Source organism: Rhinolophus sinicus, chromosome 4 (genome assembly GCF_057876585.1).
Source record: "Rhinolophus sinicus isolate RSI-liver-muscle chromosome 4, RSI-T2T, whole genome shotgun sequence".
NCBI classification, from domain to species: Eukaryota; Metazoa; Chordata; class Mammalia; order Chiroptera; family Rhinolophidae; genus Rhinolophus; species Rhinolophus sinicus.
In genome coordinates, this window is record NC_142504.1 from 78490294 (window position 1) to 78515044 (window position 24751).

At 40.0% G+C, this 24751-nt stretch overlaps 1 protein-coding gene across 2 annotated transcripts; it reads left to right on the forward strand.

Annotated features, from left to right (window-relative positions):
* Positions 1-457: 457 nt before the first annotated feature.
* Positions 458-24751, forward strand: LOC109452361 (uncharacterized). Of its 2 annotated transcripts, XM_074340221.2 has the most exons (5): positions 458-6367; positions 9097-9269; positions 9368-9421; positions 22687-23034; positions 24041-24751. In XM_074340221.2, the coding sequence occupies exons 2-5, from the start codon at positions 9122-9124 to the stop codon at positions 24637-24639; spliced, it is 1149 nt and encodes a 382-aa protein (XP_074196322.1). In that variant the 5' UTR covers positions 458-6367; positions 9097-9121; the 3' UTR covers positions 24640-24751. The 2 variants fall into 2 exon arrangements, with proteins under 2 accessions (XP_074196322.1, XP_074196323.1); XM_074340222.2 differs by lacking the exon at positions 9097-9269.

The window sequence follows — 24751 nt, forward strand, 5'->3', positions numbered from 1 at the left end:
TTAACAGTTTCATGACAGCATTTATATTGTGTTTTGAAAAAATAAAAGTGCTTTCTAAAAGTGCTATCCTCAAACTATCCCTGTGAATAATGTAGCAGAGATATTTTTATCCCTATTGTCCAGACAATGAAACTTAGGCACCAAAAGGCTAATTAACTTATTCCAACTAATTATTCCTGTTATCAGTGGAGCAAGGACTAGAATGCTGATCTCCCGACCACGGACGGAGTATTCTTTTATTGTAAAAAATATATGCTAATGACCCAGAATTCCATGTTTTCCTTATTAAAAAATAATTGCTCTTCAGCTGAAGTTGTGTCATCAAAAGTATTTATCTCCAGATTTTCTACAAAACGTTTCCAACTGACGAACACATTTTACCTTTGAAAGTCAACCAAGTAGAAGTAAACAGAAGATAGTTAAGAAAAGGAATAACAGTTTGGCTAATTTATTAGAAAGCCTAGTCTACGGACTAGATAAATAATGTCTACATTTTACGATCTTCCCCTACTGATAAATTGTGTAATTACCAACTTTTGGAAATCTTATATTACTTGAAAAGGTCAATTCTTTTTTTTTTTTTTTTTTCCTAATTGAAGTTTATTTAAAAAATTAAAGATTAATTTAAAAAAAGAAAAGGTCAATTCTTGAATGAACATAGGTTTGGTTTTGTTTCTTGCCTCAAATATATGCTGGTGAAGGATTTTCCTGGGCTACCTTCTACAGAATTTAATCATTTTCCCCTTAGCTCAGATTATTTGCTACTATAAAAGAAGTTCAAAGTTATTTTTAATCCTTTGTTGCTGATTTTTATTGTCATTTAATTTACCTCTTTGTCCAGTACTGCACACCTATGGTTCTGAAGAATCAAAATACCTCTGTCATGTAAGAGTTTCTGCCATAATTGTATGGCTAACTTGGCGCAATCTAAGGTTAGATATTTTTTAAGTGTATATTGAGGTAAAGAGTATCATCTTGGGGTATCATTTATTTACATATCCTTTTAGCTGAAGTACAAGCTCATGAAATGTTAACACTTTAAAATGTCTCCTCAAAACAACATGGGTAGAGCAGCTTAGAATGTGAGTAGGTTTAATCCACTTAATCTGGTTTTGAGGGAATGATAATTTCTTTGAAAAAAACGATTATTCTTCACTGATTTTGGCTATATGATCTTCATGTTTCCCCACAAAGTGTTTATTCACATTGACTTTCTTTGTGGTGTGAATCCTGCATGAATTTTATGTAGTGGCCAGAAAGAAAAGATTTCTACACTCAGTGAATGAGTACATCCAGAAGCCAAGTAGGTACATTCTGAAGAGAAAAATTAGTGTCTAAAAATATTGGATAGCTGGTTTCATCTAGACTGAAAGAAACAACATTACAAATCTTTAGAAAATGGCTCTTGCCATTTTGTTGTCTTCTTCACTACAGTATTTGTGCAAACTTCTCAGGATTATGGAGCATTTCTGAATGTTGAAGTTCTTGCTTCAGAGTTCACACTTTAGTTTTCAGTTCAAATACTGTCTGAACAGTTTTTCAACCTTCAAAGGTTACATAAAGACTGGTACCTTAAAATTTTTTAAAGCATTGTTCCTGTGTTAACTGCTTTAAAATTTTTCTATTTCTCCAGAGAGATTGATTTCAGGATTTCAAATAAGTTTGTGTTCAGTTCACTTAACTGAATAGACAACTTGACACCACCCCGTAGGCTTTCTTTGACTAGTCAAAGAACATGTCTGTTTATGAACCGTCTCTCCTCGGTTTGGTACAGGATAGCCCCTAACATGGCGGTAGGGCATGGAGAGGGGTAGATGGTGATGCTAAAGACTCTAACAAAAGCACAGTGCAAGTACACTGTACCATTAGATTACTGAAATCCTAGTACACTGTTTTAGTTGAGTAATTCTAACTGTTACCTGGCCTGTGTGCTATGACTTACCCAACCTGTGCACTACGTGATCTGCCCAGAAACAGTTTGGTGTAAATTGCTCGTTACCCCTTGCTGGTGAAGAAAATAATCATATAAGCAGAACTGTTTACATCTATGTGTGCTTAATGTTGGCATCACTCACTCTTCCGCTTTCCTATTTTGGAGGCTCTGAAGCGGATCTTCTAATTTATAAGTGACAAATATATTTTTGTATTAGATTGTGCCTATGACGAGAGAAATGTCTAATGTATATTTGATGTGCTCTGGACACATTTATAGTCTGACACTTGAAAGCATGGTCTAATGATAATGTAACATGAACCTTTGTGGTTAGTAGATTTAGGATTTTACTTTTATTGGGTTAGGTATCTTTTTTATTTCAGCACATGATAGCTAAGTGTTTGAGTTAAGAATTACTACTTTCAGATGTCACAGCAAATTTGAATATTGTTACATATTGTGTAAGTCAGTTATACAGGTAACCACCGTATAACACGGTTGTTAGGTTCCTAAAATGCCATGTTATGCCAATCCGTGTTATACAAAACAAAGAACTAGTACAAAAAAGGCGGTTAGTTTCCAAAATTTTAAAAAACATAGTATTATATTTTTATAATTAAGAGAAATATCTTTATTAAAGCAATTTGCACCAAAATTTAACATAAATATGTATTAAATAATGTTTTCTTCATCATCACTACTATGCACCATTAACCAAGGGCATTTTCTTTTTGACAAGATATCTTCATCCTCTGAACTTAATACTCCACAAACAAAATGGATTTAAAATTATAATAAATTTTAAAATTCTGCAGTCAAATCTGATACAACATCCACACTCAAATGAAAATTTTCAAATGAGATATCTTTTGCTCCTAAAAGCTTTTATTACATTCCGTGTTGTTCGGGGATTTCCCTAATTTCGAATGAGATATTTTTTGCTCTTAAAAGCTCTTATTACGGTCTGTGTTGTTAGGGAATTCCTCTAATTCTCAAACCGTGTTAGAGTGAAACCGTGTTCTAGGATGCCGTATTGTACGAGGATTTTCCCCAATTCTCGAAACATGTTAGAGGCAAAACCGTGTTATAGAAGTGCCGTGTTATTTGGGGGTTACCTGTATACAGAATTTGCACTTTTATATTTCTGCCAACTAAAATGAAATGACAATGCATACCAGATTTTTAAAATGTACACACACACACACAACAACACACGTGTGTGTATTCCTTTGGTACGTAAACTCTCCTAGTTGATTGCTTCCTTAAGCAAATTGTGGTGGCAAGTATTAAAATATGGTCTGTACCTATAAGACATACATTCACACTGTCATGATGTACTGCTTGGTATTCCTTACATTTTTTTTTTTACCTTGCCAGTTGTATATTTTGTAGGAAAAAAAAAAAAAAATGTTAAGCCCAGGTCATCCCAGGAAGATCATAGTAGAGGAAGGAGACTTGGAAGATAAGAAGAGGAAGTACAGAAAGAGAAAAGGACAAAGGGAGCAAGAGAATGGAAAGTTGGTCCATAAAAGATGTGCCTCTTCTTCAGTAAAGTGTGCAAAAATCAACCAGTGCAGTGTAATTAGCTTCCTTGTGAAAACTAGCACGGGGCCTGAGCTCTAGCTCCTAGTTGACTGGGGTATGAAATAGAAGCAACATACTCGTAACCCAGGTGAGCTCTGGGGTACACTTTCTCCTCCCCCAGGACAGTGGTTCTCAAATTCTAGTTTTACACATTAATCCTCTCTGAGATTGTGATTCAGTTAAGTTCTAGGAAGGATTTAGGAAGGCATTTTCCACCCCTCTGGTAGCTTTCTTGATTTTTTTTATATTAAATTTATTGGGGTGACATTGGTCAGTAAAATTATATAGGTTTCAAGTGTACATTTAAATACATCATCTGTACATTGCCTTGTTTGTTCACCACCCAGAGTCAGTTGTCCTTCCATCACTATATATTTGGCGAGCTCCTAGGATGATCTTATGTGGGTGGTCTAAATTAGGGGAAAATTTCCCCATGTTATCATCTTTTGGTAAGTAGTAAATCTGAGATAAAAGTCAAACATATATGTAGCCAGGTTATGCTCAGTCATAAAGTGTGTATCATGGGGCCACTGAGGAAATGCTTCTAACCATTGTCTTTCTAAGTTACGAGATTTCTGAGCTGAGTTTTAAAGGACAAGAATGCAAGGTGAAAATCATGGCTAGAAGGATGTCTCAGGCATTGTACCCAATGAACTAAGGCATAGCAGGTGTCATGTGAGGCAGCCTGCTGGGCCTCTGGTCCCGTTCCCCACATAAGAACGCAGGATATGGCTAGGCCAAAAAAGGAACACCCATGGAGCCATAGATAGGGGAGTCATACCACTATATTCTCTCTGGCAGCCGGGCGAGACACGAAGTAGGATCCACAGGATCTGCAGTCCGCCATTCACCTCTCTGCCTGCCAACCAACCAACCAATCAACGCAGCCCTGCAGTTGTATCAGTAGCCAGTTCGCTAACCGGTTACAGCTGATGACCAACCAATCACAGTTGATGGTCATTCACTACCCGAGCCAGCACCTCCCCACGCATGGCCTAGAGCCTGGAAACTGTTCTCTGGTACTCTTGTCATCACAAGGGGACAAACGACATGTGTGTTCAGGACCAATCTCTAGAGAGTCAAGTAGAGAGCAATTGGTAATATGAGATGGGAGTTAGTCAAGGTCACAACAAGGACCATGGACTTCTATAGAGGAAGGATTTGGGGCTGGGGACAGGAAGTAATGAATAACAAAGTGGATTCCCATTTTAGTTAGATCCCTAGTGACTGCAAAGGGAGATGAACACAAGGACAAGAAGATTGTAAAACCACATCAAATCATTAAAAGTTCTAGAAATCAAGGCAGCAAGTAGTGGTTTGAAATTTTGGGGTTAAATGATTTCACTAACAATTTGCATTCCAGAAGGACTTGACAAAACCATCATTGAAGAAGTGTGGGGAAAAACTTGCCTTTTGAGTTACAGGTGTTCTGCATAGTACCGAACACCTAGTCGGTGTTCAAGATGACCCACCAAGTTAGGCTACACAAGCATAAATGTCTCGAATCCAAAAGACACCATCAGTGGGGTCCCAAGTGTTTGTACTTGGGGTTTTTAGTAGCTCAGTTTTATTACACCTTTGCCAGTTAAACATATTGTAAATCAAACCATCAGAAATCATGAGAGCCTCATTCATGTCACTTTTATTTACATTACCAAAGTGGGGCTGGGGACAGTGATGGACAAAAAAATGTTCTATCTGCAGATCTATCATCACATCAAAGTAGAAAGGAGCATTTCTCCTTTACTTTTAAAATGTGATGAGAGAGGTTGCCACATAATAGGCGCTTGGTAGTAATTATTGAGTAGATGAATTAATATCTCTAGAAAATGCTGTCTGCAGCTTAAATGTGGAATTGTAGTACTCTGGAAGCCATAATTTTTCTCTGAATTAAAGTTTTTGGGGTTTTTTTGTTGTGGTGGTGGTTGTCAAATATATGCCCTGATGATACTCACTGGTTGATTTCTAGAGATTCTTGTTGCGTTTTAAACCTTTGAACATCGATTCTAATGAAGGCTGCTTAGAATCCGATGCTCATGTCTATGGTGTTATTTAATGCCCAGCGCAAATATGTGAGCCTGACGGGGTGAAAGGGCAGAGAGTGGGTATTTTAAATGAGTCAGCGTTCCTTTCGTTGGGTAAAACTGAGCTGATGTGATACACAGATGCAACTCTAAGACTTGCAACCTGTTGCTGGCAAAGGTATGACTTGGGGAGGATAGACTGTGGCTGAGGTATTGTAAGAATCCGAAATACCGAGACACTGGGAACTGCAGAAATAATGCCAAATTTGTCTTTCCACGGGCCAGTGTCTCAGGGGGAAAAGTACTGTGTCGCGTAAAATTATTGTCTTTATATTGGTGTTTGATGTGCACACCGTGGCGAAAATTACTCTGACACGGTGACTCGAGAGTAACGGATTATGGGAGGATGGGTTGTGTGAAGAGAGGAGTTGACAGCAAGACAGAACAGGCATAAACCTCTTCCAAATCAGCTCTTCGATTAAGCGCCCAAAGCGGAGAGGCTGTCACCTTGACCTACACCTGGACTCCCGGGTTTGGAAACGGCCGTTTTCCTCTGCCCTTTGGTGTCCTGCCAGAAAAGCTCGCAGCCTGCCACCAGGCCGGCGGAATTCCGGCCTTTGTCCCTTTCGGCTCCCTATTGGCTGGGACGCCGAGGCCCCGCCTCTTGTCGTGGCCGTCCCTGGCCGGCTGCGTGGGCGCGGGCTTTATGAGTCACGTGCTGACGTCCCCAGAGGTATAAAAGGCCGGGCGGGAGGCGCCCTCCTTTAGGAGCCGCCGGCAAGGAGGCAACGCGGAAACTTGTTTGAACGTAGCCGGAAAGGAGGAGGTGGGGCGGGTCCCTTCTGCGCCCCGGAGGCAGTTAGGACGGTTCCTCAGTGTCGGGAGAGGCGGAGGGCCGCCCGGGTGGGAGTGGGGGCCGCTAGGGAGGGGCCGGCCACACAGGTGAGTGTGGCAACAGCCGGCCAGCGCCACTGTGGCCGCGGGTGGCGGACCCGCTACCTGCCTCTCCTGAACCACTTGGCTTATCAGGATGCCCGGTCTCCCACCTTTCACTGCCCTCTCCACCAAGCAAACCAAAGGGCAAAACCAGCCCAGATCCAGCGCGTCCCGCAGAGCCGGCCCAGGTCTTTAGGGAGGGCGTGGAGTGCGGGTTAGGTTTGGAGTGGCTCCGAAGCCCCCCGCTCGCATCTTCAGTCAAAGGCACTGCTTCCCAGGAGGGTGTTACCCTGTGGCAGTGGGTAAAGGAGGTTCACAGTTTGGCGCGCGGAATGTGGGTTCTACATTTGTTAGCTTTGCAAAAACGTTCTTTAAAGAAGAGACGTGGGAGCAGTTATTAAGCTTTCACTTTCAAACAACCCTCACTGTCTGTACTTGTGACTTTTCCCCTTGATGTAGTGAGGCTTGGTGTCCCAGTATTTCTCAAGTTGCTCAGCACAATTCCTGGTACAGGATTGCGTTGTAGGACGCTCAGCATTCCTGGTCCTGGGGCACTAAATGTCCCCACGTGTTCAGATAGTCTGGTGGGCTGGAAGCGCCGCCTGTGTTGAGGAAGGTTAAGATCACCTCATGGCTGCTTGCCCCCCAGTTTGTGGCACCAACTGCTAACTGCCTGCAGAAAGTGTGTTTTGTTAGCGCCCACGTGGCTACTGATAAGGCACTTTGAAAACATGACCCATGCACTTACACTGGGGTGCAAAGGATGTACTTTTTAAAAAATTATATATATATGTATATATAGAGATATAGCTATATAGATACAAATACATATATGTATGTATGTATATGTACCGTGTTTCCCCGAAAATAAGACCTAGCCCGACCATCAGCTCTAATGCGTCTTTTGGAGCAAAAATTAATATAAGACCCAGTATTATATTAACCTGGTATTATATTATTATATTACATTACATTATTTTTATTTATATTAATTAAAGATCCGGTCTTATAGTAAAATAAGACTGGGTCTTATATTAATTTTTGCTCCAAAAGATGCATTACAGCTGATTGTCTGGCTAGGTCTTATTTTTGGGGAAACACAGTAGCATATAATTACTGCCTATGTCCCTTAACATTTAGCTTGAGGGCCTGCCCAATCTGCACACTGTTTGGGGGGTTTTTTCACAAATTTTTTTTTAAAGATGGTTTAATTGAGTACAGCTCCTTTTGAATGATACTCTGATAGTATCATTTCCTTAAAGGATTCAATACACTTAGTTATATTGTCAAAGTGTTTGCTCTCGCCAATCCAGCTTCATGTTTTTCCTGACCTTTTTGAAGATGAAATGTACTTTCAAATATTCAGCATTTTGCTGTGACACATTAGTTGCATCTTATTAAACTTGGCCCCTTGTATAATTGCTGTAACTATACTGCCTCTTAGCTCCATGCAACTGTTTACTGTAGGGTTGTTATGAAGGACATGGTACATTATGTCACACACTATTCTCCTCTGTATGAGGACCCACAGGAGGAATTTCTCCTGGGTCTCAGTGTCCAGAATATTTGTGATTCTCCTAAGCTACTGATTTGTTTCTTTTATCTCAGAAAACGTGAATCACTTAACCACCTGTTTCCTTTCTTATGATGGCTGCTTGGCAGCTCAGAGACTGATGTGACACCCCATCTCTTATCAAAGTGTAGGGCCTAGAGCTTTTATTGGAATACTGACCTTCCCTGTAGCTTCATCCTATTTTTCCTACCATAATTTTTCCTTTATCACTGGACTGTGTTGTTTCAATATTTAATTTTGCACTTTGCAGTCATTTATAAGCCTTCTTAAATCGTTTTTAGAACAAAACAGAACACACACACGCACACATGCACCCACACACAGAGACACACACACAGTCTAGGGTGGCAACCTCTGCAACTCTTTGAGAATTACAGTTTATACTATGCAGTACCCATAGTACCAATTAAGATCCAGAAAGTCGGGACACGGGAGAAATAGAAAACTAGGGCAGAGGTTAAGGGAGGATATAAGAAAAGAGGTACACGTGGTCATAGATGGTACAATACGACACGTAACTTATTCCTATTCTGATTAATGTTAAAAAAATTAAATATAAAGCTGAAAATGTATACTTAGATGATCAGTGTGTCCAGGGATATATTTTTAAAAATGTAAAAAAATAAAATAAAGACATTTTCTTGTTTGGACACAGATAAATGAGCTTAATTTATTTTTCTTAAAATTTTCTTGCACAAAATATTTACTGAATTTTACAGAAACAGGTTTTGTTTGGTTGGTAGCTTGTTTGTTGTTGTTATTGTTTTTAATGCCATCCTGTAGCTTGGCAGATCTTTTCCAGTGAATTTCTTTAATAGTAATAGATTGCTCTCCTGCACATAAAAAGCTACTGGTAACATCATTTTTTTTTTTAACTACCATCAAGAATTAGCCCATTTTACTAGAATAAATACTGAGAGATTAGAAGTAAAGCTAATAAATTTCATAGAAGATAGATTTGTTCTTACAAACTATAGTTAACTTATAAATATTTTAATAAAAAACTAACACACTATTTATAAGACTTTGTTTTTCTTCATTTATAGTTGAGATTAGAGACATCTGCCAAAAATGATTTCTTCAAAGCCCAAACTTGTCGTACCTTATGGGCTTAAGACACTGCTGGAGGGAGTTAGCAGAGCCGTCCTCAAAACCAGCCCACAAAACATCACCCAGTTTGCAGCAGTTTATTTTAAAGAACTTATTCTGTTTAGAGAAGGTTTGTTATTGCTTTAGATTGTATATTTGTTGCTCTGGAAAAGAAAGCATTTTAAGTTGGGATTTCTTGTATGTGATTTCCTGTATTTATTCCTTCAGGGAATTCTTCTCTGGATATAAAAGATCTGGTTAAGCAGTTTCAGCAGGTTAAAGGTAAGTACCACAAGCAGTCATAGTATAAGAATACTAATTATAAACTATTGCATCATTAATAGCATACATCAAACTATGTTTAAATAATCAAACGGATGCTTTATATTTTTAATTGAATCAGGTGTTTTTTTAAATCTGGGGACCGACATTTTGGAGGATTCTAAATCTTAAAAAGGCAAAAATAGGACACATCTATTGCAAACCGATTGGTACAATGAGACCGAGAACGGGGTTGGTAAATTGTGACTCAAACCCTTTCCAATATGCCCTGTCTTTAGGGAGTACAGTGAACTTGAAGAGAATTGGATTTTGTAGTAATAAAGACTCGTTATAATGAAATACGTTACTTAGGAAAGTTGTATAAACTTTCACCTTAGAAGATTGTTTTAAAAGAAGTTTACCACGCCTTTTTTCTCTCCCCATGATATGGTTTAACTGCAGCCCAGGTTGGAGGACAGGAAATCAGTGAGGTGTCACTGACCACATATTCTGTATGTCTCTCTATGTAGTGAAGAGAGGAGTTTTTCACAGAAAGTGATCCCTTCCAGGCTCTTTGACATAGGGCTATATAACTGCTTAGAAAAATTGTTCTGTTTTATGTGTATATGTGTAAATGTCTGTCTTATGTGAACATGACAAAATGAAACTGAGTGGACAGAGGAGCAATGAAAAAAGCAAAGGGGGAGAAATGAGAAAAAGTTCACATAATGAAAATTTGGCAAAATCACTTTAAGCAAAAGAGTATAATTGGTCATATCCCAAAGATAACTCTGCCACTTTGTGGTGTTAATAAACGACATAGCCACTTTGGTGATGTTAATAGATAACATAGGCAAGATAGGGAGAAATCAGAAGTAAGACTTAGGAAAACTTAAATATCGTAAGCATTTGGACCTGCATGAACGGGACACCCATAACAGAAACCAAGATTAAGAATAACCAGAGTCAGCATTTGAAGGGGCAGGAGAGTGAATGGCTGAGATTCAGGGATATTTTATTGCCCAGTCTGGCTTCTCTCCGCATGGTCCTGATGGCATTCTCAGCTTACCATGGGAAACAGCTCTGGGATTTGCTTACCACCAGCAAGGTGTACAGACAAGTGCTAGAACACTGATCCTCTCCCCATCTCCATAAGCCTGGTTTCCCAAGCAGTCAAGGTGATTATGGCCTTTGGGCGTGTGTCCTCTGTACCAGGAGCTGTTTGAGAGCTAGGGGAGTGTGCAGGCTTACTGTGTTTGAGAGTGGTGATGAAGTCAGTGAATCTTTATGACGAAATGGAACTAACTGGTAGCCTTTGATGCGAATTTGTTTACTGAACAACTTACCCACCATTCCACTTAGCAAGTAGACTAAACTAAAGTGGTTTCTGGTCCAGCTAGGTTAATGTCTTTGACTCTCAAGTGTTCAAAATTAACGTAGTGAATTAATGGAGCAGTTATACTTTCAATGGAGGTAAGGGGCAGGCGATACTGCTGCTTTTCTCTACTAATAACTACAGATGTCAAGGAAATTGATGTAGTGTACAGATAATCCTGAAAAACAGCTCACAGTGTGGCTGTAGAAGGAAATTGCTCTTTAGGCAGCAGACTAGAAACGAACACTGTTTGTTGAGTTTAGCGAGCAGATGGGAAGGTAATATGAAGGGATGACCAGAAAATATAGAGTTCAACATTACTGTCTAATATCAGTTAGGCTCATTTCTCTGTTGGACTTTTATTGTCATCCTAAATGGAGAAACTGGATCCATTAACTCAGGTCCTACCATAGAGACGGCATGAGTCCACCTACATCCAGGAAAGCATCACTATGGCGCCTGTTTATCTGGGGATAAACAGACACCATAAGGTTCCCACTTGGTACAGGGCATTTCCTCCCCCGAGTGACATCCTCCTAACCCACTGACTGGTTTAATTCCCCAACTGCTATTCCTGTGGGAGCTGTGGGTAAATTTGGCTGCATGGTTGTTCAGTTCTCTACAATAAAAATTGGGTTTAAGAGGCGGCATCTTCTCCTTCCTCTAAACAGAACTTAAGTGGGTCCCAGTATTAACTATGGATGGTGGCACTTACAATACCCTACATGTTCTATTGGTGCAGAGGACTGTGGTTCTCCCAGGCTTTTGGTGACTCGCAGTATGGGGAAATTAACCATTCTTTGAGGACTAAGTCAAGTGACCCTTATTCTAGTCTTTTAGTCTCTTCAACAGGAAGTATTAGAACTTGATCATGAGGGCAAGAGCTAACTGCCACCCCTAATGCACTGTCCTCACTCATCTCCCAGATGTGAGCATGAAAGACGTGTGTTTCATAAGAATGTTCAGCGGGATGCTGTATCCTCCAAAGTTATTGCCTATTGGTTAGTTCGCTGCCTAGCAGCACTACCTCCAAGCTGCCCAATGCATGGAAAGCATGGGGATGAATATATCCTGCACATATCACTTCTTTGATCTAAACACTTCATCCTGGGATTTTTCTCAGAAGGAGCCCCATTCTTGGTAGGCCTCACCATAGGACAGATAGTGTTTATCCATCTCCTCAGTGCCTTCAAAATTTTATGCAGAGACAGGTGATGGAGTAGGGAGGAGGAAAAGAAACAGACATGGGAGCAAACTTTTCTCACTTTTCTGCTGTCTCTCATCTTTTCCCACGTTTTCCGGAGCCTAGGATCTTTAAGATGGTCCCTGACTCTACTGGAGCCTTCCTTGTGGCATTTCACCCACATATGTCCATTTTTAAAACAGCTCATACTATGAAACACGTTCTTCGATCCCCCTCTTGTTTTTCTGCAATTTAATTAAACAGATCTCATGACCATATCAATCAATTAAAACTCCCCCATTTCTCAGTCATCTCAGGAGAATTTCTTCATTCTCCAAGTAAATCATTCATTGGGGGGATTTTAGAAAGTCAGGAGATATTTCAAGGTGAAAGAGTTGTGTCTTAAGTCCCACCACTTAGTATATGCTAGGAAAAGAGGAAGAAGGGAATGGAATTTATTGAGCACCTGTTTTGTCCTAAGTACTTACAATATATTTTGTCAATCAAGACAACATTACAAGGTAGGGGACTGTCACGTCCCAGGTGACAAGAGTTGTGGGGAGCGAGGAGGGTGGCGCAGGGTTAAGAAAAGACAGTTGCCATGAATAAAGTTTAAGCAGACAAAGGGACCCCCAATCTCAAGGACTGGAAGCCCCGAATTGGGCCTCGCATCAACTTTTATTAGTTTGGTGGGGAAGTAAAGGAGCTGTAGCTCGTTAATCTCAAGATCTGTGAATATAGCTCGTTAATCTCAAGATCTGTGAATTCCATACATCATAATAGGAAACCATTTAAGTCAATCACCCTTGCTTGCAGGCAGCTGGACTGTAAAGTCTCAACTTCCCCAAGGGACAAAACCTATATGCATATGAATAGATGGAGAGCACCTCATTGAATCACTTTCCTTGCAGGTTTAGGGAAGGAATGCAGCCACAGAGGCTGAGGCTTTCCTTAGCCTGAGCAAGGTGGGGGGCTGTGCCCACCTCTGTGAACCCCATGGGTTCTCCTGTTGGTCCCCACAACTGCCCCTGGCTTGAGTTGTTCCTTCCGTGAGAAATCTTACTCGTCATTGACTGTCCAGTCATCTTTCTGGGACCAAACAGGGAGGAATAAGGTGCAAACACAAAGGTTTAGCAAAGTCCCTGAAAGGATCCATCTTACAGATTCTCCTTTCTTTGGGGGCAGGTACAAGGAAACAAATGGTTAGGCTGCTGCATGGCGTCTGGGGACATCATTGCAATTTTACTCAAGAGAAATCTGATGCTTGGGCGTGATTAAATAACTTACAAGCTTCTAAATATTAAATAATTGGTAGAGTTAGGATCTAAACTTAGATCTTCCTAGAAGCATTACTCATTCTCTTTCCACAATAGAGTCAGTAATGTTCTAGAATCCCCCTGTAATAATCTTAAATTCTTGAACTGAAAGAATGAAGGGGGAGGAATTTCAGCTCCCTTTACCCCATTATCTCCCACTATTTCACTTCTTCCTCCCTTGTCCCCTTCTTGTGTGGAACATGTAGCCTGGATTCTGCTAATTCTGATCTTTTCACCACTCAGTGAAAAGGGCAGTGGTTTCTCCTTCAGAGAATCTCAACACCACTATCACCTTCCATTCCCCTAAGCCTAACTGAGTCCAGTTTCCAGTGTCAGCCCTGTCTTGGCTTCCAGCAGAGGTAAAAATAACCACCTCTTTGAAGAATCAAGAAGGCCTAGCCCACCTGCATCCCCAATTGTTGACTTTTCTAACTGATCCTGGACATTCTTGGCTTGGCCAGATACTAGCAATCATACTCAGGAACTGCTGCTGATCTTTGGGCCCAATTTCAATTCCTATGCAGCACCACAGTAGTTATGCATATCATTCGATATTGTCCTGAGTTACTTATTCATATTAAGTATTAGTAATAAACATGTTTACTTTCTTATGCCAAATTCTGTCTTTATGCATTATTTTTCTAGTTGGTTACACATACTTTAGGCTATACACTCTTACTAACCAAACAAGGAATATAACTATTTTGGGACGATCCATACTAAATTTGTGAAGCTCTGGTGCTACTCAGCACTTTTCTGGGTATTTTTTCGAGTAAGGCTATTCTGAGTCCCTAAACACAGAGATAGGTATTATGCCAAAATGACCGTTTTGTTTCTTGAGTCTTTCACTTGCCTAGGCGAGGTCATAAACAATTTTATTACCATGGTAATAATTTCATGAAGCTATAAAAGGTTTGAATGATCATCTGGTGATGTTTTGGGGAGGAAGTCTTAGGTCCTTCGTGGGTCTTAGTTCTTTCCCATTCTGGTAAGATTAATCAGTTGGGGAACAGGCTATACTAAACAAAGCAAATAAATTATCGAGCATGGTATAGTCAAGAATTGGGGTCAGATTGTCAGACTAGGGGCAGAAACATAGGGTCAGCATTAAGAGAGGAGGGGGCTGGGTGGGAAGCAGACAAGGCAAACCAGGAAAGCTAGAACGGGAAACCAGGTTGCCAAGATGAGAGCAGGAGCACAAGGAGACAAGAGTCAGTATGTGAAAGAAGAACATCTTGTGCTTATAACGTCTCACTCTGCTATCCAGAAGCTTTGGTAGGTCCCCTTATTTCACAAAATCCAAACTCTTCAACGTTGTAAGGATACTTTTCAAAAATGTTAAACTAGTGTATTGAATTCAGATAATCTCTTAATTGTTCCTGTTCTGTTTATCTCTACCCATTGAAGCATTCATTTGCTTTAAGGGAAAGGCAAATATAGCCTGGAGGAAGGAAGTCATTGCTCAATATTGAATTTCCAAAGTTCATAGTAAGAAAAGTAAAACTTTGGAGTTTTGCAGGAGCCTGTTTTTGTTAATATTTTCTTGGAATTTCCAGAGCTGATTTTTGATTTAAGAGCCAAAGAGACCAGAATCAAGTTTTTACTTTGTATAAGCCACAGAGGGGGGAATAAAAAGATAGGACATAAAGTCTTTTCCTGCTGCAAAGGAAAGGGAAATGAAAGGTCCTTCTTGGCAGTGGGATTGTGGTGCTGGGTTGTGGGTAGTGTATGAGAAGTGCTAGCTGACATTAAAATGATGGACAAGGAAGGAAGGTAGAATCTCTGATCAGATCCTGTACAATCTGGGCAGAAGGCTTGTTTTTTGCTCTCCCCTGTGCTGTCTAGAAGAACGCATGCCTCTCAGAGTAGCTGTGTGGTTAGCATGGCCCTGCATTTAGCATGACATGCTACGTTCAATACCTGCACTATTATCATCGTGATCAGACATTCAGTTAATATTTGTTGAATAAAAGAATAATGGGGAATTCTTCTCAGATGGGGCTGAGATAATATTTCTGGTTTCCTGTGTCCTGTGTGTGGGTTTTAGTAGTTCCAGATGTGTCCCATAGTGCTGAATAGCGAGGAATCAGGATGGAAAGGAGTACACTTACTCATCCTGGTAGCAGAGTATGATAGCACATAATGTCCAACCTGGGAATAAATAAAAATTGGTCTTCTGCTAAAGAGGACCAAATTAAGAAGGGGCTCTCCCAGTCCTTGAGTGAAATAAGCAAACAGGCCACATTTTCCAGAAAGTAGAATGCTTGAGTAGTAAATACAGCTGAGTCAGAGACTAGCACCCAGAGCCCAGGCAATAAGAGTTATGCCTCTGCCAGAGTTAACTGAGAACCAGCTGAAAAGAGCGACGTGTGGATCAGAGCCAGAGCTTATTGTAGCATTCAGATGTCCTCTGTAGAAGTGAGTGGACCTTTCATAAAAGAGGACTATCACAAAAGACTGAATAATTAACCAAAAGAGGCTTTTAAACTAGAAGGGACAAATATTTTTGAGATCAATTTTGCCATCGGGAAATGAGCATTTTAATGCAAATTGACATCAGTTAGAGAAAGTAAAGTAATGCTTTCTAACATGTCTAAGTCATAGTATATAAATTTTGATCTCTTTATAACACCATGGCATGCCAAGATTTCTGTGATCTGAATCTATACAACCTTTGCAATCATCTCATTTCATATCCTCATAGACCTTATGCACCACACAGACTACTCGCCATCACCTGAAAATGTGGAGTAATTTCAAGTCATTTGATTTGATTTATGCTAATTTTCCTTCTCGGAGTTCCCTTCCCTCCCCTTTCTACCTTTCAAATCCTATGTATTCTTAAAATCCAACTCATTATTTCATTTAACAAATATTTAAATTCCTACCCATTGCTAGATGCTGTGCTAGGTGATATTCAGTGGAGGAAGAGAGATTTCAGTTTCAGCTGTGATGGAATTGCTAATATCGGACTTACCCTGCTACTATAAATAACCATAAAACCTGGAGAAATTATATAAAATAAAGTCCTGTGCCTGGATTCTTGGAAGAAGGCATTTACAGAAACTGAGCCCTATATTCACCCTCGTGGCATTTTTCAAATTCTTGTGCAGGGAAATAGAGGCCAAATAGAGAGAGTGGGAGTCTCTCTGGGAAGAAGAAAGAAAAACAGAGTTTGAGGCTACTCTTGTGGTTGGGATTTGGGTGACAAATTACCCCAGAGAAGGCATTTGCAAAGAAAGATATCCCAAAACTGCAAAAATATTTCTTTTCTGTTTTGGGCCAACTCCTAATCTGTTCATGTGGAGAGTAAGGCTGGAGGAGGCTTAGCAGAGAAGAGCTGGGAGATTGAAAGCTGAACAGGGATTTCAGAAATGGCACACTGCTGGGGAGGCTTTGGAGTTTGGGCCGGACCAAAATGAAAAGACTTTTGAAACCCCGGCAATTCAGTTGAGACCCAAGAAAGGGTATACCATAGGAATAAAGACAGTGTGCTAGGAATAAGAACGAAGCTGAAATATAACCACTTTAACAAAATCTAAAACCAAGTCTCAAGAGGATCAGATGTACAATTATTAGAACAAGATCAACACCATTTAGGAAAAAGTGCCATAATTTCCTACAAAGTGTCATTTATAGTTTCCAGCATACCACTAAAAATTAGTAGACATTCAAAGAAGAAGGAAGGAGTGACTAATAATGAAGAAATAAAATAATAAAACACTCACAAGAAGCAGATCCAAACAAGATTTAAATATTGGAATTACTATATAAGGAATGAAAATAGCTACTTTTAATATGTTTTCAAAAGATGGGGGGGAATGGATGAAAATATGAAGAACTTCAACAGAGATAGAACCTAAAAAATAAGAAATAAATGGTTATTTCATAACAGCAAACTGAAAACTTATTGGATAGTGTCACTAGCAGAAAACAGAATTAGGAAACTAAAAAACCGGGCAATAGAAAATATACAAATTGAAGCAAAGAGAAAAATAACAGGACAGTGTAAGAGATATATGTGGGATACGATCAAAAGGACTAATGTGTAACTGGAGTCACAGGAGGAGAAAAGAGAATAGATGGCAAAGTAAGTATTTTTTGAAAAAATAATGGCTTAGAATTGTCCCAGTCTAATTGAAAGATATCAATCTGTATACTCAAAAAGTTTGGAGAACCCCAAAGCAGGATAAATACAAAGTAAACCACATTTCAGCACATGGTCACATTGTTAAAAAAGATGATGACAAATTATGAAAACAGGGAAGGTAAAAATAAAAAGGTACATTGCTTTCAGGGGAATAATAATAATACAAATAGCTGATTACTTAACAGAAACCCTAGAAGCCGAAAGACAATGGAATGACATCTCCAAAGTACTGAAAGCAAAACACTTCCAATCTAGAGTGAACATATACCCAGTGAATATATTATTTTTTTTTAAAAAAAGCAAAATAAAGATATTCTCAGGCAGACAAATGCTGAGAGAATCCAGTCATCAGATCTGCTTTACAAGAAATACTTCTAAAGAAGTTTACAAACAAACAAGGAATAAAAGGGAACTTCCTAAATCTGATAACGTCTATGCATACAAACTTAGAACTAACACACTCAGTGGTGAATATTGACTACTTTCCCCTCAGATCGGAACCAGGACAGAAATGGCTAAAATTACCATTACTGTTCAGCGTTGGTACTGTAGGTTCTAGTCAATGCAATAAGAACAACAAAAGAGGAAAAAAAGTAGGAGAAAAGATACATATTGGAAAGGAAGAAGTAAACTATTCACAGATGACATGATTGTTATGTAAGAAATTGAAAAGCATCATCATCTTGATAATCAGTCTTATTATACCACAAAAGAGAGGGTATATGTGACACAGCGCAGATTTTTATGGAGTATAAGTTAAAGAAGTAGTGATGTATTATCTAATCTTAAGATAGTGAATTCAACAAATACCCAATGAGAAAAATATATTACAGAATTCATCAAATAAAAACAGATGTGGTATCTAAAAAGCAGCATATACCACAATCCCTCTCTTTCATGTTTCTTTACTATTTCTACTGTATGCTACATATCAATTAGGGAAGCATTCAGCTGCAAGTAACAGTAAACCAATTAACAGTGACTTAAAAAATAAGATATCTGGAAGTAGTGTTCATTCCACTGCTAACATTCTGATAAAGCATCAGTTATCTAGGCTCTCTGTTCTATCATTCTTAGCATATTTTACTTGGCCCCTCATGCCACTGCTCTTGGCATTATGTCCATGTTTCAGTCAGGAAGAAGGAGAAAGTGGTGGCACCAATGACACTTGTTCCCTTCATTAAGAAAGAAAAATCTTTCCAAGAAGTCTAGCAGACTTCCACTTCTGTCTCACTGGGCTAGGGAGTCTGATCAAGTTTCTGGTAAGGGACATCAGAATGGGTAATGCTGGTTTAGACCTATATTTTCCTGCAGGGGACTGCTTGGCTTCTAGGTTGGGGCAATCAAGTGGGGCCCCTTTCACACCTGCCCCTTCTCATTTTCAAAGCTAACAAAGATGACTTCAAAGCCATTGTACCCCATACATATTTCAGTCACTGCACCCACCACACTGTCATATAACCAGCTGTTTATGTGCCTCTATCCGCAATCAGACAGTGCTCTCTAGGAGGTCTTAATCATCTTTGATTCCTCAGTGTCCGTCACATCATAGAAGTTCATGATTGGGGAAGGAATAGAAGAGGGGGAGGGGAGAAAAAACACAGACTGCCTACTTTATATACTCTCTGGTATTCCTTATTTCAATCAGTTCAACACACAATAGTTGGAATTCTCTTCTGTTTGAAACTCTTAAAAGTTATATGTATGGTACATATTCCAAATTCTCGACCTTAAGCACTCCACAGAGTTTTCCACCACCAGTCTATATTTCCTGTCTCTTCTATTAATCACCTCTCCTATTTCCTATTGTGTCCTACTTCTTATTTTCCTTTTGTCTTTGACACCATTCAGACTTCTTTTTAGTGCCAGAATACGCCTTTTTCTTTATTCTTCCCCGGCAGTTATGTGTCCCAGCACCACAAGTCTCCACATGAATTCTGCTTATTCGAAGAAATACTGTATGCTTGGAACTTATCTAACCTTTTTGGTTCCAGGGAATTTCAATACCGAGATTCTACAATGAGTTCTAATCAATCACTTTATTACACTTAAAAAGAATACTTAACACGTTTTACAGGAAGGAAGACCTTTAATTGTGCTCTTAATTCTGAGAGTCTGTGCAGTTTTGTTGTTATTTTATGTAGAACCAGTTCACTGAAGTCACATTGGGTTAATCTTCATAAGGTTGATAAGATCAGCCTATAACAAACCTAATTTACGACTTTAAGAAATAGCTTTCTGCACGAACAATAATCTCAAGGTCATGCAGCTATTAAATCACAGGACTGAAACCCAGGTCTTCTCACATATGCTTTTACTATGAAAAAGCTGCAGGAAAGAAAGAATGTAAATTCCCTGATGAGTTAATGACTCACAATTACATAATGCTTTACCTTTCTAGAATGGTTGTTGTTTAATCGGAGACTTCTAGAGACAAAAATATTAAGCCCCAGGGTTAATCTCCTAAATAGAATTACCGGTACAACAGCCTGTGAGGTAGACACTTTTATAGGGTTGGTGGGCCTTTCCAGCGTTGCTGAAACTGTATCATGTAAGTGATGTATCAGAGAGTTCCCAGGCAGGCAATGTAGAGACTGGAGTAATTCAATACCTCCATTGATTGGATTCTGGAAAACTCTCACAGTAAGTAAATCATTGGGGAATTTAAGACCTTGTGGGGGAGAACAGAGTCATAGAGGCCTTGAACTAGTGTAAGGGTGAGTAAGTCTAGTCACAAGTTGGGCTTGGATTTGTGGTGGTTTTCATTACCTTCACTGTACTGCAGGCCTCAGATTCCTCTAGCAATGGGCTGCTGTTACCTTGTGCTGAGGGTGGGGCTGGGCTGCCAGCCTGTGTCTCATGCCTGGGCCTCACCCTCAGCTTTCCCCACCAACCTGCCCCTCAGAGGGCATCTCTTCCCACAGTCTTGTTCCGCACCCAGGGCTGGGCAGCCTGTTGTTTCTTGTTACTTGGTACTGGGCTACTGGTCACTGCAGGGGGCCTCTCTGGCCTAGGCTGGCGCTGAGCACGGAGCTCAGATGGGGGTGGGGCTTTCTCAGGGTTCCTGCTGCTCATCCTTGTGGCAACCAAACTGCCTTGCTTCTGGGGTCAGTCTTGAAGCCAGTGTTTCCTGCCCCTGCCCCAATGGAAACTATTGGGTGTTGATATAAGTCCTTCTCTTTGGTCATCTCTCCTGCTTCCATCCTTCATGTGAGGCCCATGGAACAGTGCTTGTGAGTGAGTTGCACTCTCCTTGGGTCTGGAGTCGCAGGCTTTTCCACACTGACATCCTAGCCCACATTTGGCCTTTACCGGTACATTAAGATTTTAGCTGACAACTTACCAGCTAGTATGGTGGTGGCCTCTCCTTTCTGGGCCCTGCCACACATCAGACAGTTGTGGCCTTTCTTCTCTTTGGAAATCAGGTTACTTGATTGCTTTGCGACTCTCTTCTCTGATGGGCTCAAGACAAGTTACTTTGTCATTTATCTGGCTTTTCCTCATTATAATGGGAATGGTAATTTGCAGCTTGCTATATGTTATGTGTAAGGCCATACTTATTTAAATAAATTTTCCCTTATTCCTCCAGCAAGAATTGTTCTTTTCTTCCTCTGAATGTCCATAGATCTTTATTAGGACCATTATTAGGTTCTTATACTTTTTCACCTGTGTTTGTATATCTATGCTATCTCCCCACTGAATGAATGTAGGCTTTATAAGATCTCATCTTAATAATGTTTATATCTTCAACAGTGCTTATTACAGTGTCTTAACACAGTACAAGCACTCAGTCAAGTGTATTAGAGGATAAAGGGCTTTGTTAAAAAGTGGGTAGGGGAGTCCCAAAGAGGAGAAGGGCTAGGAAAATTAGGTTATTGTTCTAAGCAATAACCTCTAAGGTAAGATTAGATGTACCTTTTCTTTTTCTCCACATGATCATTTGGTGTTGTATCCAAGTCCAGAATGAGACACCTAACTTGAATTTACAAGAAATAAGCAGCTACAGTGGAAGGAGACACTGTCTTTGGGAAGTGTCTGAACATATGAGCACATGTCTCCAAACCACGTTTTTTGACTTGAAGCAAACACATTCTTGTAAAGCAAATTCTACTTTTCTTGCAGATTTCATTGTGATATTAGGAGAATGATCCTCAAGAGAAATCCTCAGTAAAGTCAGCAGATATGAAAACATTCAGTGAGTAACAACTACCATGTTTCCCAGAAAATAAAACCTAACCGGACAATCAGCTCTACTGTGTCTTCTGGAGCAAAAATTAATATAAGACCGGTATTATAATATTATTGTATTATATTATATTATACTATATTATATCATTTTGGATTGGATTATATTCCCATCTTATATTATAATAAAATAAGACTGGATTTATGTTAATTTTTGCTCCAAAAGACACATTAGAGCTGATTGTCCGGCTAGGTCTTATTTTAGGGGAAAAATGGTAAGGTAGTTACACAGGAGTATGGGTGACAAGTACAGGATTTCAGTTTTCCAGCTCTAGGAGTTCCTATGTCATCAGCTGCCTTGACCTCCCAAAACTTCCAAGGAATTTTCCTCATGCCTGAGGATTCAGAGTCCATACTGATGGATCCAGAGGTCACTTTTCTGCCCCTCTGTCTGAGGCAGCAGGAATTTGGCTGCATTATCATGCCGCGCCAGTGGATGCTGCCATATTTAGGTTTGAAAATGTGATGTTTCCTAATGTAAAAATACCCTATCATCCTCAAGTTTTCCAATTCGTGAAGATAAAATTAACATACAATTTCCTTAAATTGAGGAATGCCTTTATTAATATGACAGCATTTGTTTCATTACTGTTATTATACCAGCTGAAGATTAGGCATTTATTGGCCACGCTGAAGTCTTTTCCCCGCTTCCTTAGTTGTGTGTGGAAGTTTGGGTCAGCAGCTTTTTGCATGGAGGTTTTCAGCTTCCTTATTTCTAGGCAGTTAGGACCTTTCCCCTGATGCTGAAGTGGTATCTGGTTACTAGTTTTGTCACTGTGCTACTTGGAGTCCCTCATTTCTAAGGAGATGAACTGAGGTCTTTTGAATGCATAGGACAGGAATACTTCCTTACACACTTGGAATCACAGATATTAGAAAATAAAGCAAAACCCTTTGTACTTGTGTATATATATGACATTTGAATGCTCAACCTCTTGTTGCTTTTTAAAAATTCGTCCTTTCTGGGATACATGCTTATTAATCATCTGGCTTTTTTTTTTTTTTTTTTTTTTTTAGTTGAGAAGTGGACAAAAGGAACAGCACAAGAGAAGATATCCAAAAGTGTAAAAGAACCAAAAGAAATACCTACCGTTTCCCAAGAACCTACACGAATGGAGAAATCTACGGACACAAGGGAGGACGATATAGCTGGACCACTGGTTAGCAACAAAACCACTCAGTGCCCTTCAGCTCATGCTGAGCTGCTCCCAGAGCCTGAGGAGACATCCGAACCAGTCTGCGGTCCTTCAAAACCATCCATGCCCAAGACCACCACCCCACCTTCATCACCACGTCCAGCAGCTGTCTCACCAGAGTTGGCCTATGTCCCAGCTGACCCAGCTCAGTTTGCTGCTCAGATGTTAGGTAACGTTTCATCTATTCATTCTGATCAGTCTGACGTTTTAATGGTGGATGTGGCAACAAGTATGCCTGTTCTTTCCAACGAGGTGCTATTGAAAACATACTAGCTTAATTGTGTGCATAGCGTTGTTTCTTCTGGGGAAGCGACAAAGCTGCAGCAGTGACAGAGGGCCCAGCATTCAACAGAACTCAGCACAATTGGGCAAAGTTCAGCTCTTCCATCAGATACCTTCTCTCCTCCGTCCCATCTTCTAGGCCGCAGTCCTCCAAGGCAGTGCCATCTTCATTCAGAAAGTCAAAGCTGACATTGTAGAGTCCTTGGTGTAAGCAGATGGATGGAATGCCTCGATCTCTTAATGGACCCTGTGGGACCAACCAGCCTTTTACTGCCACGATTTCAGTAAATAGGACCTACGATTTCAGGCTTTCCTAAAAGCGGTGTTCTCTGGGGTTCTGAGTCCTAGATTATGTAATGTTTTGTGTGTGGTAACAAATTAATGAAAGATAATACAGTACCTGAAGGGCCAAAGATATTTGATTATGTGATCAAAAGATGACACATAGTGCAGATTTCTCTAGTAAACAAAAAAATCACCGCAGATGCCTTAACACTTTTTTTCAATGGCTTAACACCCTCTTCAATTGATTTTTTGTTGTTTTTTTGTAAAGCCAATATTGCTGAGTTTCCATTTTCTCTCAAAGACCCTGTAGAAAGCTTGTCTAAAGTTTAAGTACCTGGAAAAAGCACCTTAGAATGAGATTGCTTCTTCAGCCACAATTCTAGTGTCCTTGCAAGTTTCTATCGCAGCACTGTTCTCATTTTCCAACTGTAGAGAATCTCATTTCGCATTACCAAACACAATTTACTTAGCCCTCTCTATAACATGCTTTATGGCACATACTACTATGGCTGTTTGTTTATATGTAAAAAATATTTTGCAAAGACATTTCTGTGCATAGTGCCTAATGCAGAGACCAAACTTTAATGCTTGTATTTTTGTTTTTATAGCAATAGCAACAAGCGAAGCAGGACAAGCACCACCATATTCTAACATGTGGACCCTTTATTGTCTAACTGATATGAATCAACAAAATCGCCCATCACCACCACCTGCTACTGGGCCTTTCCCCCAAGCAACCCTCTATTTACCTAATTCTAAGGATCCACAGTTTCTGGAGCATTCACCGAAAGTTACTCCTCCAACTTATGTGATGATGGACAACAGCACGAAGACCGGGGCCCCACCTTTCATTCTAGTAGGCTCAAATGTACAGGAAGCGCAGGACTGGAAACCTCTTCCTGGACATGCTGTGGTCTCCCAGGCAGATCCCTTGAAGAGATATGCTACAGTCCAAGTACCCATTGCAGTTCCTGCAGATCAGAAATTCCAGAAATACCCCCCAAACCCCCAGAATGTTAGTCCTCCTACAAGTGGACAAGATGTCCCCAGGCCACAAAGCCCAGCTTTTCTTTCTGTTGCTTTCCCAGTAGAGGGTGTAGCCAAAAAGGGTTCAGGATCTGGTGACAAACATACTCCCTTTGGGAGTTATGGTATTGCTGGAGAAATAACCGTGACTACTGCCCATATTCGCAGAGCAGAAACTTAAAACTGGCAGGTAAATTTCCATACTATAATATGTGGCAGTTTTCAGCATTGTGATTTGTTGACCTGGAGATTGAGATATTTAAAAAATTAAATTGAATCGAGATATGCAATGA